We start from the raw sequence: 18,128 nt of genomic DNA on the forward strand, positions 1-18,128 counted from the left end.
ACTGTCTGTATGATTTTGTAAATAGTTTTGATTCTCTATTTGAGTTTGACAATAAGCTGAAAAAGCTTTACACAGAAAACGTTTAATCTTAAATCCCCAGAAAAACTCAAGTTATAATCAAGTTGAGCCATGACTCATTTTTAGTCAAATATTGCCCAAATCTGTTCATTTTATACGCATGAAAATGGCATGTCACGTGTTAACATCCTAAAGGGATCACTTAGGCACTCCACAAAAATTAAAAATCATTCTGAGTTTGCAGAAAATTGAGGAAATCTCCAGAGTTTTTTGGGGGGAAGCCTAACAGCTAGTCAGACTCGCCCTCCACTGGACTCAGCACATCTTAATTGCTTGAAACAGGGGTGTTCAAAGTGTGGCCTGCAAGCTATTTGCAGCCCTTGAAATGATTTTGTGAGGCCAATCATCTTTTTTTTTTTTTTTTTTTTTAACCACAAGTAAGGGAACATTTACTGCCAATAACTTAAAAAATCTGAGCTGCTCCTTTGCTGGGCAGACTGTGGGAAGGAAGGAAGCTGAAGGAAAATCCACACATGCTCGGACGTGTAAACTCCTCAGGACAAGGTCCAGATCAACCGAGACACTTATAGGAGACCTTGTTTTACGACAAAAGCGCTGATCATACCAGTCTCCAGTTTTTTGGGAATAATTTTTTTAAACTAAAACAAGTCAGAAGAGTATTTAAACATTATGTGTAAGTGTTGCGTTTCAAAGTCCTAATCAAATTCTCGTAAAACCTGGATTGCAGTCTGAATAAAAAGAGATGGTTCTCTCATAGAGCAATTGCAACATTTATTGAAGTGTTGGCTTTCTTGTATTGATTTTTCAACACATTACAAAAATACATATATGTTCAAAACAGCAGATGTGTACTGTTCTGAAAACACTTTTTTTCACAATGATGCACGTCCCCCCTCCCCCCCAAAACAAAAACAAAACAAAAAAAGGAACAAGGAAACTTTTTTTTTTTTTTTTGTACAAAGAGTGTAGGTGAACGTGTTGAAAAGTGAAATATGAAAATGTATCCAAAAAATTACAGTTGTAAGTGCCATCACAAGACCTTCAACCAAACATAAGGAGAAGACCATGAAAGTCCACGAAGGTCCTTGAAAATTGATTTGGAGAAGAATTCCTGCACGAAACCGCCGCGCTCGCCTGAAGGCTTTTCCTTCAGCTTTATTTTCCTCCGGTTTTTTTTTCTCAATCATTTTGTTTTACATCCACTAAGGATAGCTCAAGAAAAAAAAAAAAAAAGTCCAAAAAAAAAAAATTTATATATATTCATATATATATAAAAAAATATAAAATCAAATAGCTGGAGTCAAAAGTGACATCACTGTTGTTCGAAAAATAAGGAAAAAGAAAATATCTGCCGCGACTGAGCAATTTACATAATTTCCATACAGTGAACAAGCAATCATACAGAAACACATTAATGTAGGTAAAAACCCCTCCACCAGGAAAATTGTACAAAAACCGCCAAATTATTGGAGAGAACGTCGGCGAAATGAAGAAAAAATGAAAACACTTTATCATCATTGTCAACACTAAGAGTATTTTCTTAAATGGCAAACTTCAACACTGTAAACATATTGTTAGACTGAATGTCTGTGTGTGATCTGGGGTCTCTGTGAGCTCTCCGCTGTTCCATCGTCCGAGTGCGTTTGCGCGGCCTCGTCTTGGCCTGGCTCTGAACGGGGAAAAGGAAATAATACATGACGTGTTTAAGAAGAAATAAAAATTAAAAAAGCACCTTGATTCCTTTTCTCTCTCTTTTCCTTTATTTTTTTGCATTCATGCAAAACAATATGTAAGAAAGCTTCTCTTCCACCAGTCTCGCTGTTGTCAATTCACCAAAAATATAACCTAACTATGTAGCTTATGCAGAGCTCTCATTGTGACAGCGACGTTTTTTTTCTTTCTCAGATTTGCCAGGAAAAAAAACAACCAATAAACAAAACAAAAAAACAAGTGAGATTGCATTTAAAGCACAGCATATCTTTTTGTTCTATCAAAGCAAAGTGGTGCAGATAAAACCTGACAATAGGCCAGAATGGTAGGTCAAACTTTCAAGTGATTATGATTTCGATGGCTGAGGATTGCGGCACTAGAATGAGAGATGTAGCCTCTTTCTCCTTTCATGTGGCTCCGCTGTCTCTCCCTCCCTCTCACGCTCACTCTGTCTCACTCGGATGGTCTGTTATAAGATGTGGCCAGTAGATGTGCATTTGGGTACCAAAAAAAATAAAAATACATGATTCATATGCTTCCAATTTCATTTGAATGACTACTCTCCCCAGTCAAGGTCTTGCTCTCCCTCTATTTCTTTCTCACACGTCTTCATTTCTCAGCTCCAATCTTTCATTTTTGCCACAAGAATAGCCCCTACTCAAGGTCGCTCGGCCATCCCCTAGTGCAGCTGTGCTCCAAATTATTATAACTCATATGGCTTTTTCATTTTTTTTTGTTTTTGTTCAAACAGACTCATTTTAGGATGAACGATGCAGAAAATAAAAAAATAAAAAAAAGTAATCCCCGAAAGACACGTATGGGCACACTGTCTCAAAAATCTGCTACAGGGAGTTAAAGCCCCCCTCGTCTTGCCGCATGAGGCGAATGAGCGGCCTTCCCGTTTAAAAAGCAACTCTTAATGCATGAGTCTGAGCTGGCGGACTGTGAAAAGATGCCATCTGAGAGAGGGAGAAGCTCAAAGCGGAGAAACGTGAAGGGACGCGAATTTCATTTAATTTGAGAACCAGGGGTTTTTTTGGGGGGGAGAGTGAGGCGAGTGGGGGGCGGTCGTCGTGGGATACAGGAAGTCAGCTCTGGTCGCTGAGACGTTCCACATCAGACACAGGAGGGAGTGGTTTTTGACAGGCAAGCAAATTTTGCTCAACAAATGACCTTTTGACAGTGAACTGGAGGTGGGCTTAATGAAGAAAAGAAAAGGATGGTAGTTACATGTCATATGTAAGCAGCTGTTTTTTTTTTTTGATTGTGTAGATTTAGGCCATCTTTCATTTACAGTCAGGGCTACTTTAACATATATATATAAAAAAATTAATATTTACAAACCATAAAAAGGACTGTTCCCATTCTCACATTAATCACAAGTAGTCTTAACTTATTCAACATATTAAATATGGTGGTTTAATCCTACATTAGGAATGTACTGAGCATCAGTTTAAGGGTATCTGTTAAGTGCAACCTTTATTTACGTCCTTTTTTGCAGCAAGGACACCGATACAGTAACTGCATTTTGAAATTGTTCCAATGTTTTTTTTTTTTTTGCTTTTTCTTTTGCCATTTCTTAAAAAGGACAACGCTCCCTGAATAAATTAACACCAACTTACCAGATCTCTAAGAAAATGTCGGATTTTTAAAATCCAGAAAGGATGTTTTATTGTCAGGCAGACATTCAGTGCTTTAGGCCTGTATGAGGGAATGGATTGTAATCCGCTGCTGCAGGTAATATAGAAAACAAATCTTTTCTTTTTTTCCCTTTTCTTTTTTTTTTTTACTTTTAAAAGCTAACTGCTTCACACAAATTTACTCTCACAGGATAACAAGCTTCCTTAAAGGAAAAAAAAGTAAAACATTGTATTTGTGGTGACGTCTTCTCAGTTATAGCATTTTAGAAAAAAAAAAGTTTCTTTTTAGAACATTTCAAAACTAACTCCATATGAAATCCCACAAAGATTTACCTGCACATGCCAAATATCATTACAAAAATCCAATAAATACAGAAATTATTGCACAGTAGAAAGGCTCCATAGATTCCTAACTGATAAAATCCTCAGACTGTTTGCCATGAAACACCCAGTTGAGCATTTCAGACAAGTTATTAAAGTTTCCATTTGGTAATATTCTCAGGTGGCAGTTTCTGTGACAAGAAAAAAAAAGATAAACATCAATCAATCTTAATTTGTTTTTTTTTTTTCTTTTCTTTTTTTCAAGAGTGTGATAATCCAGCCAAGCCCCGTCACTGAAGAAGTGGTGTTGGGATTTGTGTGCGTGTATGTGTGCAATTGCGTGTGTGTGCATGTGTGCGCGTGTGTGAAGAGAGAGCGAAGATGTGTGTGTACCGTATACCATATGCTTTATAACTTATCGCTGGTGGCTTAACCTCTGTCCGCTTGCTCCAGTTTGACCTCACTGGCCATCAAATGTTCACCGTGCCATTTCTTCATGTGTTTCTCCAGTGTGCTGTAGACACTGAAGGGCATGTGGCAAATGTCGCATCGATACACCTCCTTCCCAAACTGACCGTGGGTCTTCATGTGACGCGTCAGCTTGGAGCTCTGGGCGCAGGCGTAGCTGCACAGGTCGCACTTGTACGGCCGCTCCCCCGTGTGGCTGCGGCGGTGGACTGTCAGGTTGCTGCAGTTCTTGAACACCTTGCCGCAGTACTCGCAGGTGTCGTTTCGCTTCTCCTTCGAACTGGGAGGTCGGCCGGGCCCCGGTCCCCGCAGCAGGTGAGGGGTGCTGCTTCCGCTGCGCCCCGAAGCGCTGCCGCCTTCGATCAGCTCCCCAGGCGGAGTGGAGAAACGCAGGCTTCCCGTTTCCGAGGAGGAGTGGTCGGAGGAGGTGGCGAATGGCGACTGGCGGGAGTCAGTGAACCCCAAGAAAGGTTCTCTGATGAAGTGGCGGGAAGCAGCGTAGCCAGCCAGAAGCTGGGAGTAGACATTTTCTGGGGATATGAGGGGTATGGTCGGAGGAATATCCAAATGTTCTTTCTCTATCTTGATCCTCTTGTTGTTGGAGGGGCTCGGGCTGGTGATGGGGGTGGGCCTACGCTGAAAAAGCCCAGGAAAGGACTCCACTTCACTTACACTGATCCTGCCATTCATCATGGGCCTAATATCCTCTTGCTCCTCTCGCTCTCTGTTTGGTTCCCTGTCATTTTCTCTCTCTGCTTCATTCCTCTCCCCACTGTCTCCATTAGGTTGTCTCTCCAAGCTTCTCTTGTTAGGGTTAAGTCTGAGGTGATTGTCCAGGTGGTTGTATGGGTGCATCATGCCCACCCCGCCATTGTCATTTACTCTGTCCCCACTCATGGGTTTCTCCTCAGGGGACCGTCTGGGACCATTTTCTCTGTTGTGACTGAATTCCTGGGAGTCCTCACTCAGGTTGGAATCTGGTCGACTCCCATTCCTTAGCTCTTCCTCCTCCTCTTCTTCCTCCTCCTCCTCTTCTTCCTCATCTTCCTCTTCTTCCTCATTCTCCATTTCCATAACCCTCACATCGCCCTCTCGATTTTTTCCCTCACCTTCTCCGTCCTCTCCCCGACTCCCCTGTTCTGGAGAGCCTGTCATGTTCCCAGACTTGTTGTGCATATGTGTTTTCATGTGCCTTTTAAGTTTGCTGGCCTGGGAGCAGGCATGATCACACAGATGACACTTGTAGGGCCTCTCTCCTGTGTGACTGCGTCTGTGGACAATTAGGTTGCTCTGAAACTTGAAGATCTTGCCGCAGAACTCGCAGGATTTCGATTTTCCAGGGGCATTATTCTGACCCTGTGTGTCTGGAGGGCTGGAGGAGCCATGCCCCACCTGGGATACGGGTGGCTGTGGGGCATAGGTGAGAAATGTTGGGGGCTTGGCACCAGGCTGGAAAAGCGTCGGACTCAGCAGGCGGTGCATGGGTGGCACGCGGTTTGGTGACAGAGGGGGCGTGGGCCCACCGTTATTGGTTGTGTTGCCCGCTAGTTCTCTCAGTCGACGGGAGAAGTCCATGGACGGCGGCTCCATGGGGGTCATTCTCATCACCCTCTCAAAGGCACTGGGGTGCTGTGACAGCAGCCCCATTTCCTCTGGGCCCAGTCGCTCTAGAGGTGGCCTAGGGGGAGGCGGAGGGCTGACAAAGGGCGGCGTCGCAGGAAGGCGGGTCTCCATGTACCCTGGAGGGTGGGGGTGTTCCCTGAGCAAGGGCGCAGCCATGCGGAGGAGGTGAAATGGGTTGTTGGTGTCGCCAAGGAAAGTAGGGAGAGGGGAGCGAGGCAAGGCATCAGCTCCCGGGGGAGGAGGCAGAGCCATGCGGGGAGTGAGGGAGCAGTTGGCCAGATGGTTGTCGAGATAGATGCGAATGCCATGAGTGTGCTGGGCATGCTGAAGCAGGAACCAGGCGCTGTTGAAGGTCTGCTTGCAGGTAGTACAGATGTAGCTGGATGGTTCGTCTTTATCTGAAGGTCAAGAGAAAGAGGGGAAAAAAGAAAATATTGTAAAAACACACCTCTCTCAAATAATGTACAAAAAGTATTTTTATTCAACAACCACACTGATCATATAGGTGAAGATTCTTTGTCAATGAAAACATGACATTTCCAGTTGTGCAAGAAATGGGAAACTGGACACACAGTTTTGTTTTCTAAAAATGTTTCATGTCTTAGTTTATAAACTTTCGATCCGCTGTCAGGAGTGAGGAAGCCTTTTGGAAAAGAACAGCCATGACTTCAAGAAACACAAAAAGAAGTTGCATTCTTCTTCAGTGCTTAAGATAAGCCAACCTTTGTCTTTTGAATTATTTTGGGTGTGAACATCTGAGGCATTTGGGAAAATTTATTGCACTGAGACTGAAGTGTAAGATGAGCTTTCTGTTTGTGCGTTGTGTTATGAGACTTCATAAGACAGGGTGTGTTTCTACAGGCTAATATAGGTGGCAGGTATTGCCCTTAGGCTGTGACACATTATGCAAATTCTAATGTCAGCAGGGCTTTAATATACAGATCCATCTCGTCAACTCTGTCATTTCCATATGGAAACCGGGGAGCGAACAATGGGTAAAAAGCTGAAGATATTAGGGGTGGGGGTGGCGGACGGAACCGGAGGGGAAGGCAAAGAGAGAAACCAGAGAAGCACACACCAGAGAAGAGATGGAGCTGATGAGTAAATAAAAGTGCCGCTGGTTTTATAACTGTGTGTCCACATTAAATGGATCCCTGCGTCACTGGTGTAGTTACGGGGGACTGTAAAGAGATCTGTTGTGGCTCCACACTCTGAGAACTGAGCGTCACTCGTTGACAAATTACCCCTTTAAATGCAGTGACTTAATAATGCCAAATGCATCTATCAGTCACTGTGGCATGGCCCTGTCAGCCTGCTTTTGACTCACAGGAAAAAAAAAAGGAAAAGAAAAAAGAACCCCGGTAGAGGTTCATCTAATTGAACGCAGGCTTCCACTGAAGAGGCATTTCCACAGTCTTGTGTTTGCTTGCAAGGCATCTGAATCTACTTTATGATCAGTGGCTACCGCAAGTGGAGTCAAGTTGGTACAGTCGTCCCAGAGCTCCAAGCCCCGGAGGGGCCAACACAAAGCCGGGGAAGTTAGGCTTGGCCAGAGTTTTATATGATCAACAAAAGAGTCCTTAAGATGGCTGACTGCCTCAAAGCCACCCTTTATAATGGAATGTAAAACACACATGCAGACACTGATACACGCTCAGGAATATGCTCTCTCCGCTCCACAGTCTACATCCTTTCTCGCACAAATTCACACGCTCTCACTTTGCACCGAGGAGAGCAGATGAGCGAAAGCTGATGTTGGATCAGTGTCTGGTACAGGAAGCTGATTTGGCACTGTGATTGGTTTGGCTTGCCTCTGGGGAGAAAGGGTCAGAAAAAGTTAATGAGGGGCTCATTTACTGATTCTGTCGGTTTTCCTCCGCTATTAGCAGTGCTCTGGTGCAGCCGTCACTTTCACTATTTGTGTGGGTTGGGACGCGACCCGACTCTCACTGCTAATATGGGGTAGCGCATTGGCGCACGTGCGTGCGAGCAGAGCCCCCCGTTTGTGCGTGCACGGGTGGGGGCATGTGCGTCTGCGTTCGCACATGCACGACTGCGTGCGTGTGTGGGGCGAGTGGCGGGCTGCCTGCCCGTGTTTAGTTTGGCTAAGCTTCACACGGCCGCTTGGCAGCGGAGAGCTGGACAGCTTAACAGCTTGGATGGGGAGAAGAGAGCCAGGGAGGGGAAGAGAAAAAGAGTGAAGGGGTAAAGAAGAGGGGTGGGGGGGGGATTTAAGGGACCTGACGGGCTTGGGCGCACACACCGCACCACACACATGGAGGCTATTTACATGCCCCCACCGGGACAGAGCTGTATTATCTCTGGACCTAATTGATCAATAACTATAAAGGATTGAGCTACTTCATGTCTGCTTTTTCTATTCTTTTTTCACTATATATGCTAGGATTATGAATCCAAGTAAATCAAAACCCGCCATGCTCATAACCTACTAGCCCCACCACCGCTACAGCAACAAATTTGCATCTTGTCATATCTTACACTGGTGCACCATATGCTGCTAAAGGAAGCGTTACAGCTAATAGAGTGGCAGTCAATAGTGGCTGCTTAATGACGGCCAAAGACAAATTTCATCAACTTCCCCAACAAGCAAGCGAGCAACAGGGGGTGGAGGGGATGAACAGAGAGCAGGAAAAATGGCAAACCAGACTATAATAAAGCAAAGTTTTATAAGTTACCCAATGAAATCGAAGTAACAATTTACATACATTGGATTTTAATTACAGGTTAAATTATTTAGCAGCTAAAAGAAATTTAAATGAAATCTGTTCATTTAAACTATTTTTAATGAAATTACTTGGATTGGTAATCTGTATTTACATCCCTTTGTTGATCTGGTTTGTCTTCATTAGCAACATCAATGGACTGAGGGTTAGGAAGCTCTGCTAGCAAACAAATTTGACTTTAGCATTAAATCTTGTCAGTAAGATTTGTAAAGCGGGTCATTGTTAACATATTTTAACAAAAATAACAGAACAAATGTAAAGTTTTGAGTTCAGTGTAAAAAGTCAACCTCTCGTTGGGTTTCCAACAACTCTGCTTGCCAGAGTCTTGGGCCGGTTCTGTTCTGTAAAGATCTGTAGCTTTGTGTAGTTTATTAGCTAAAAGACATTATTGGTTTCCAGTCAATCTCTAAAAAATCGTTCCCAATTAAATTAGCAATTTTCTAACAAGTCATTGGGATCATGTACCTTATGTGGTTTGTGACTTACAGACGAGGAAAAAAAAGCACTCTACTGAGGTGGTAATAAACTTTCTGAATGCATTCTGATAAGGTGGCGTGTTCATCTTTTCTTTGCTGTCCTTAGTTAATTTCATTGACAAAGATTGTCAATGAAATTAACAATCTTTGTCATTAACAAAGTTGCTCAGCTTCAGTTTGACTTTAACATTAGCACTGTCCCTAAAACTAGCTAAAGCTGGATAAAAAAAAACTGAAATTCTTGCTTCAAAAACTGTTTTACAGCAGTCTCTTGACTCAAAATACTTTATATCAACTGTCATTAAGTTGATATAATTATTTATTATAGCACACACAAACATTTTAGCCTTACTGCCCCCTCATCTCAAACTAGAACTGTTCATAGAACAAACGGCGTCAGTCATTTAATCAAAGTTTAGTATTTATTACAAACATTTAAAAAAGCTGACATATTTACAAACTTATGTACGTGTTTTTTATATATACAGCTCTGGAATAAATTAAGACACCACTGCACTGAACCCCATAGAAGGCCTCATGGTTATTCCACCAAATATTGATATAGAGCTGTGATATATTTCAGCCCAATAATTGGTATCCCAAAAAACTAATTTTTTATAGTGTAAATTGATAGGATGAAAGCTAAACGTTGAGAGAGGGTTGACATTCAGTGCTCTGGCCAATACAAGCCCTCATTAAAGGATCATGGCGGGTCATGTCACGCTTCAGTCTGTGGTAATCACAGTCGCCTGTCCGACATGCAGGCCCTGACCTTTCCCCCCTCTGACCGCCGAGGTCAAGTGCCAGTTAGAACGATTACATCCTCCTCCTTCTCAACGCAGCCACCGACGCTGGACCTAATCGCTCAATTTACTCTGCCACACACTCCTGTGTGTGTGCGTGTGTATGGGTGTGTGTGTGTGTTTTTTTTCCTTTCTTTGTGAATGAGGCTGAGATGAGAGATTAAATGAAATGGAGTCGCAGCAGGATTCAGTAATACGCCACAGTGTTTCCGCTGCTGTTTTTTTTTTTTCTGTCGTTTTGCCAGCAATTTGTAAAACGCTTTGCTGTAATGGAATTCACCTAAAAGAGAGGGGAGACTATCTGTTATTTCTCTGCCCAGGTGTTCACGCTGGCAGGCTTTCCCATGAAAACAAGGGGGGGGAAGGAAGTGCACAATACAGACCCGGGACCAGCTCAGGAGGGCAGCTCTTTGTCCTGCGCGGGGAAACAAGGGCTAAGGGCCAGGAGGCCTGGAGGAAGTTATTAAAACATTGGCACATGCATGGAAGCTGAGGTGGGCCAGTAATAATGCTCTCCCTCTCTCCTGCGTTGTTTTTTTTTTTTTTTTTACTAAACCACCAGGCCAATTAACCCAGTCTACAGGGACTGAGATCTGAGCTTTACATCAGATTTTATTCTTTCCAGATTGCCTTTTATAGCCATTATTTTGCCTTAAAAAGTACAAACAAAATGCCAGTGTACAAAGAGAAGCCACGGTATTGACTGTTTGCATATGGCTAGTGTAGCAAAGGTGGCGTGAGTCTGGCAGTGCTGACGTATGAACCAGTCTGTACACTGCGGCCGTGTGGGTTTGACTCGAGCCAAGGAATTCACATATGCCATCCTGGAACGCCGACGTGCGATTTCTGATTGTTTCATTAAAGCCTGAGGTCCCTCCGTTTCCACTTAGTGGCCTTTATCAGGTGATGTAATCCTGTGGGACCTGCAGGGTCAGCGTTCTGCAAGAAGAGAGCGGGTCAAAGTAGACCCACGACGACTGTACCTCAGCAAATTCACATCACTTTTTCTCATTTTGTCTTGAGTAAATCAATAGAAAATAGAACGTTAATGGCTTTCAAATGTTTTTCCGAATTTTAAAAAAAAAAAGGCGTGGCATGCAGTCGTATCCTCCTCCTTTTACTCTGATACTTTCACCAATGGCCTAGAGGAGTACCTGTGTGTAATTTAATCTCAAAAAGTATAAATCCAGTTGTTCTGTTGGAGAACATTAGAGAACAGACAGCATCATAAATACTTAGGAACACAGCAGGGGCATAGATGTTAACAACTTTTTTTTTTAAACCTGACAGTAGACGTCTGCTAATTTAGCTGCACTTTTTGTCCGAGAGCATCAATAAATATGGGTAAATTCAAAAATACGGTTAAAGGCAGTTACTTTTTGCAGTTCAGTTGAATAAATCTCCCTTTTTTTCCAAGTAAGTGGCATCCTGAAAAAGTCAATTTCAGTGGAGAATGTTTCTCAAGAACAATATTTGTGTTTGTGGCACTCTGAATGCTGTGCCATGCACTCATCGTTCTGCAAAACTATTTATTGCTTAAAAAGAAATCGGTAATAAATAGGTTTTTTATTGTCATGCTCTTAATGGCTATCACAATGGTACCACAAAATGTTGTGATAAAATTCTAAAAAAAGTTTTTATCTCCCACCTCTACTGTGAAGTTTAATCCTTTAACTGTCACCCCAGAAACACTTGCATGCAAGTCAGTGGGTCTTTATGACAGTTAAGTGGTTAAGTTATAAAACAAGTTAACAGACTTGTTTTTGTTAGTCCTACATGTAAAATATTAAACCAGTAGCCTAAACACATCATGTAACATGGTAGTGGCAGCATCATGTTCTGGGGAAGACTTTTTTCAGCAGAACTGATATGAAAGTGGCTGGAGTTAAAGTCAGGGGAATCCTTCAGGGTGGCAGCAGAGATTTCAGCAGGACAATATTCCGAAACAGAAAGATGAAATGGTCCAGTCAAAGCCTAGACCTAAATCCAGTTGGTAATCTGTGGTGAGAATTGAATGAGAATTGATGTCAAAAGATGTTCTCCATCTATCCAGCCTGACTGAGTTTGAATTTTCTCTTTTTTTTTTCCTGTTTCTAAATCTGCTGGAGCTCAACAAGCACCATAATTTTATTTTATTTTTTATTGTTGTATGAAAAACAAAAACGAAAACCACACATCCTTTTCCTTTCAACTAGCAATTATGTGCTACGTCTCATAAAAAAAAGAACGCCCAATAAAATACAGTAAAGTTTGAAGGTAGTGACATGACAAAAAAAAAAAAAAAAGTGAAAAGTTCACGGTGTGTGAAATTCTACCACAGATCCTACAGGACAGCCGAGCGGCATCCGGACTCCAGAGCTCACGGGGGGCGAGTTATCTGACATCTGGCGGCGGAACAGACTGTGCGGAACAACGTCGCATTAATGTAAGACACGGGACAGAGCGGTGCAGGTGCTGGCTGTTAGGGAGGAAGATGAGGAGAATGTGCTACAGGAGGTGTCAGGGACGCGAGTGAGCGCCGCGACATTCCGCCGGTTCAGGTGCTGCTCCGCCGCTCCGGCATTCCATCAAGGGCGACAGCGCGCCGGGGCGATGCATTTGCATACAGAACAAAGCCGCCCGCAGGCTAGGCCACTGGGACGTAAACCTGCCCTCCTGCAGTCCCCCCCTCCCCCTCTCCCTTCTCTGTTTTCAGTGCACGCAACACACAGACTTACACACGCACACATTCGCTCTCTTTGTTCACACACTCTCACAATCCCTGGGAGTACGTGCATGTGCACCTGTCAGGGCTTTAGCTGACACCTCCGCTGCTGGCGAAGCAGCTCCTCATTAGCATGGCTGTGATCTAGGGGGTCCCCAGGGGTCCCAGCCTCCTCGCCTCACCCCTTGCCCCCCCAGCCCCTCCTCTCACACCTCCCACCCCCTGCAACCCCCCGGTTGCACCTCTGCTCTGTTCCCCGTCAGAGCATCCCCACTCCTCTTTTTCCTTCCCTCAGCTTTTGACGGCTTGTTTGTCATGAAGGAGACTAATCAGGGGCCACAGAGATCATCTGCCAGTGTGCGTGTGTGTATGTGTTCTTTGTCGAAGAGGATGGCAAGGACAGTAATGTCGCAGCGGAAAAAGTAGAGAGAAACACGTGTAGCAAAAGAAAGGCAGAGGAAAGGGAAAGGAGAGAGAGAGAGAGAGAGCATGGAGGGTGGCAGTAGCAGGCAGGGGGTAAGGCTCTCACACAGTGTGACTGGCTCCATGCTAACTCGTAGCAGCTTTGGCCTGTTAACCATATACATCTGTGTGTGTGTGCGTGTGTGTGTGTGCCTGCAGCCAATATAACCAGCTGAAATGCCTTGATAGGCCCAAGAGAAGATTTAAAGCAACAGCGCAACTTAAAAAGACCCACAGATCCACCCCACGCCCCCAAAAAGCCATGGACAAAATGTTTTTTTTTTCCTTTATCTGCAACTTTTTCCCGCCTGGCCCATCTCACACTGAGCACCTGTCCCAAGGTATCTGGGTGCTCCGCCCCGACCCCCATTCCTCCTGGGATGTGGGTCAAACGAACAATAAAAAGGGGATTGGGTGTCTCCACCGAGCAGCTTGATCGCAGGCGCACACGCGCAGAAAACGCGGGGGGAGACGGGGCGAGCAGGTCCAGCTGAACAACAATGCGCAAGAGGGAGGAGAAGGAGGATGAGGAGCGGGAGGTTCTCGCGGAGCGTGTTGCTTCCATTAGGCAAGGAGGGCACAAGGGACGCAGCGTGCAAAATGGACTGGCAAGACCTCTCTGTCAGTGAAGAGCTACGACTCCTGGCGAGGGAGCAACGGAGACAGAAACCCAGAGAATGAAAAGAAAAAAGGGAGCTCGGCAAAGTGCATTAGCTAAGCTCTCTGTGGCATTTCTCTAAGCCTGACTCATTGCCATCAACTTCAATAAAATAAAAAAATAAAAAATAACTGCATCTGTGTGTGCGTGTGTGTGTGTGTGTTGGGGATGGGTGGGGACGCGAGGGGACCCCCGCGCACGCTTCTGGGGTTTGCTGTCTGTCATGCGAGCCTGACAAATGGACGACACTCAGCCGTGCTTGCGGTTGAAAAGAAGATGTAAGAGAGAGGAGTGAGATGGAGAGGGGGATTAAAGCTGTTTGGGCCACGCGGTGGGAAAGACGAGTCATAAGAAGAGGAGAGGTTCAAAGTACGAAAAATAAAAAAACAAACATTCCTGAAGAAGCTGCTAAAATGGAAATAACAGTAGAGAAGTGTCTTGGTTGTCTCGGCGGGGTGAGATTACAGTCAGTCAGTGGCGGGGCTACAAACTTTTACATGAGGGGGACAAAAGACGGAGGGGGGAAAGGTCATAGCAGGGTGGCAATGCTGAACCTCTGTGAAGTATGTGGAAAATCTCCAGAAACAACAAAATATCCACAAAAATGGGAAAAAACTGCTGTACTAAGAAAACAAAGGCAAGTTTTGGTTATAAATGTCCTTTGTCATTTATTTGTTCATAATTATGTTATTTAAAAAGTTTTATTTTAAAAAGACATAACATTTATGGGTTGAGAGAGGAGGCATGTCTTTACTGCAGGGTGGGCAACTGACCCGCCATCCCCCCCTGTAGATTCGCCCCTGCAATCAGTTCATCTCTGATCTATTGTACAATGAAAAGTCAGCAGGGAAAGCAAGAAACAAGAAAAAAGAAGCAGCGGTGTCATTCTTAAAGTCATTTAAATGTGAGGTATGGTGACTAAAACAGAATCTACAATTGTCCACTAAAAGAAAAAAACAATATAGATATACTTTCACAGATGGGAATAAACTGCAAATATTTCTAAAAGAAAAACAGGAAATAAAAAACAGAAAAAACTTTAAAAGAAAGTATGGCATACAGCGACAGAAAACTCAAACTGATTTGACAATAAAATGGAGACTTGGTGTGCAGGTACGCCACAGTGTTTGCTTAAGGTTTTACATCGAAATGAGCCCGAGGAACGCCGGCGCAGAAAATGAAATCGACTCGTGCAAAAATTTGCTACGTGGAGTCTCTAAATGTCACGAAAATGTCATTTCATACATAGTAGCCATCACGCGTATTTGCCTAAGCGCAGCACACTACGAATAATTAAATTACTTACACATAATATCTATAAATTGTGATAACTATTTAGGCGTTGGATCACAACGTGTGGTGCTCATTTCCTGTTGCAAACGCTCCCAAAAGCGAGCCTTTTTCTCACACGTTGCATTTCAGACAGTGGCTCTTTTGTGGTGCGAGCTTGTGGTGTTTGTGTATATGTGTTTGCATGCTATATGCCTATTCATTCACAGAGAGTGCCATGCAGTAATGGATCCCAGCTGGGCTCTGCCCACTAAAGCTGAGTAGCCGGTCCTGCTTAACTGGGAGCCCACAGGAAGAAACAAGCGAGGCCTTGAATGGTGCACGAGCCCTCCCAGCTTACAGCACCCCATTAAAACTTTATTCTCTCTCCCCTCACAAACACTGTAAAGTCCAGTAGAGTCAGCGCCGGATAACAGTCGTCATCTAATCCCTGTTGTTTAACATGTTTCTTCACTGCACTGTAAAAAGAGGAACTTTATTGAATATTAATCCTAAATTATTCGCATTTGAATCAAGTATGTCAGATTGAAGTCTGAAATAGTGATTAAATAAAACAGTACATGTTGGTAGCAAATCCTGGCAAAATATTCTGATTAAAGTTCATTTTATGGTTTTGTTTGGCTAATTTCATTCATCATACTTGATGAGAAAACAGTAAGGGTGAGCATATATACATCAGGAACTGATTAAGGCTTTTCAAACAGTGTTTTGTTCTTTTTTTTAACATTAAATGGTAAAGTAGCTATAACTACCACTATAACTATACTACTACTTTACCATTTGCACTAATGCTAATTTAGATTGCTAATTCAAAGCTTTTTTACTCTGAAGCAGTCATTCCCAAATTAACGACACATCTCATTTATGGTCGTCACAAAAACGATTTACATGCCACCTTGTTGGAATAAAAATTATCTTGCTACTATTTTTGTAATGCTTTATGCCTTTAACAAAAAAAAATTATACTGTAACACAGGAGAACAAACTAATCTGAAAATTATTAAACTATGTTGTGTATGTACATTTTTATAATTGGTCATATTTTCATGTATCAATTTAACCTTTTAGCCATTAACCTTCCACAATTTCTGCTCTGAAGTATGTTCATTAAAAAAACAGAGCGGGCTGCATCAGTCCTCCAGGCCAGCAGGGGGTCCCAAGAGCACTTAACTGCTTACAAAAAAATATTTAGATTACAAACTTTCTATTATGTATGTATTATGTTCTGTAAAATTCCCATTTAGGATGCTTTATTTGCAGTTTAAAGAATTCACAATTATTGAATTATTATTATTATTATTATTATTATTATTACTACGTAATTTATACTCATGGTTTAATATTGCTCATCTGTTGCTCCTGCCTTTGCTGAAATCACATTTTATACACAAAGTAGCAGCAAATTCATCAGTAAATAAATAACATTTTCCTGACTCCACACTCAAACACTGCACTTCAGACTCAACTGCCAGACTAAATGAACAAATGAGAGAAGCAATGTTGTTTCCCCCTCCCCCGCTTATTTACTGCTATTAATTTAATGAATACTAAAAACTGGAAATGAGACCGAATACCAAAATCCTGTTAACAATCCTGGGATGGCTCTGGATTCCTATTTATCCAGATGAAATGCATGCAGACTTTTACATCACTTTTATTGCCTTTTTCCCCCCTAAGAGTTTGTTTCAGCAGTGTATTAACATTGATGTCATGAGAAAAAAAAAGGTCTTTTCTCACTCTCGCTTGTCAGATCGCCTGTAGAGTATTACATTACACAATAATTTGCAAGTCATGTAATTACTGTTAACTGAACTCTGGTTGTAAACAAGGAGAAAAATTGTCTTTTTACCTAAGAATAATATTACATTTTTACATTAAGGCCTCTGCTTTCCAAGTAAACGTGTAGTAGAGTTGTTAAAGTTTCTAAAACAAGGCCTGACTATTCAAATGACATTTTCATGTCTAAGTTCAAAATGATCCAAAGCAGATGTCTGCTTCCATCTGAGCAAATGTAAGAAAAATGAAAACAAATTATAAATAACCCCTGCGGAAACCCTTTCATATTTCTTTAAAATTAAATCCAAACTTGACTGCATTAAAAAAAAAAGAAAAGAAAAATAATATATTTAGTTGCACCAATCAATCAGCTAAAGATCGGAGTTGAGCCAATTTTCTCTTGATCTCTGATCAGATAATAAAACATGAGGATTTTGTTTCCCTACTCACAGTACATATAGTACATCCAAAGCATTAACTTCCACTCTTTTCTATCTATAACCACATCAGCCAACAACATTTAGGGACATGTTCTTAAAGCATAAAAGACGATAATTCTAGGATGAAACTGCTATCCGAATAAAATAACCTGCAAAACATTTTTTTTCCCCTTTGAGTTGCAATGAAACACTAATAGCTGTCACAAACAAATAGGTCAAAATTAGAATAGCTCAGTCAGTCTGGAAGCCAGAAAAAGTCTGAGTGCTTCTCTGAAAATGCCACAAGATCACAAGAACATAAATCTAATGGTTACATTTTGTGCCAACTTCACAAACTGTCACAGAACAGCAAAAAAAAAAAAAGAAGAAAAAAAAACACTCAACAAAAACAAAATTCATAAAAATAAATATTCCAGATCTTTAGCATTCATGAATATATAGAAACAACTTATTGCCAGCTTTTATATCAACCTCACTTTTATACCGTCATTTGCAAGTCGCTATGGATAAAAGTGTCAGTGAGATGCATAAACAAAACAATTTCAACAACTTTTTCCACGCGCCAAAAATCTAACAAACAAACTCTGATTTGTGTGTGAGAAAAAAAGAAAGAGTTATGACAATCTTAGAAAGTGAGTTTTTCTTTTTTTGGTGGGGTGGAGTAGGGGGGGTTTGTTCTTTTTTTTATCATGTATGTTTATGAGGTCTTTATTTATGATCTATTGAACACCAGCAGCACAACATTATTAACGTTGCAACGGTCATGTCTCCAGGGGAATTCTGTTCTCTCTCCAGAGTGTGTCCTGAAACATACCCAGGTGTGTCAAACGGTCTCCTGTCTTGTCTCCAACACATCGCCTCGGATTGCTACACTCACACACACACACGCACACCCGTGCGCACGCTCATATGCAAGCATGAACATTGATTCTTCTCTCAACACATATTTATGAAGTGACACGATGTGGCTGAAT

General features: G+C 42.4%; 1 protein-coding gene and 1 long non-coding RNA gene across 3 annotated transcripts in view; one reads left to right on the forward strand and one right to left on the reverse strand.

Moving 5' to 3' along the window:
* LOC145549662 (uncharacterized) overlaps positions 1 to 18,128 on the forward strand; it is a 39,655-nt gene that overhangs the window by 14,732 nt on the left and 6,795 nt on the right. The gene's annotated exons all lie outside the window — the stretch shown is intronic.
* bcl11bb (BCL11 transcription factor B b) overlaps positions 786 to 18,128 on the reverse strand; it is a 39,313-nt gene continuing 21,970 nt past the window's right edge. Inside the window, exons 3-4 of one of the 2 annotated variants that reach the window (XM_008398251.3) lie at positions 4,286 to 6,199; positions 786 to 1,708 (exon numbers count right to left, since the gene is read on the reverse strand). In XM_008398251.3, coding sequence (XP_008396473.1) covers positions 1,614 to 1,708; positions 4,286 to 6,199 — 2,009 coding nt within the window. In that variant the 3' untranslated portion in view covers positions 786 to 1,613. Of the gene's footprint in view, positions 6,200 to 18,128 lie in introns of both variants that reach the window. The other variant, XM_008398250.3, reaches the window with a different exon arrangement.

This window comes from Poecilia reticulata, chromosome 21, assembly GCF_904066995.2.
Source record: "Poecilia reticulata chromosome 21, P_reticulata-male-v2, whole genome shotgun sequence".
In the NCBI taxonomy this organism is placed as follows: Eukaryota; Metazoa; Chordata; class Actinopteri; order Cyprinodontiformes; family Poeciliidae; genus Poecilia; species Poecilia reticulata.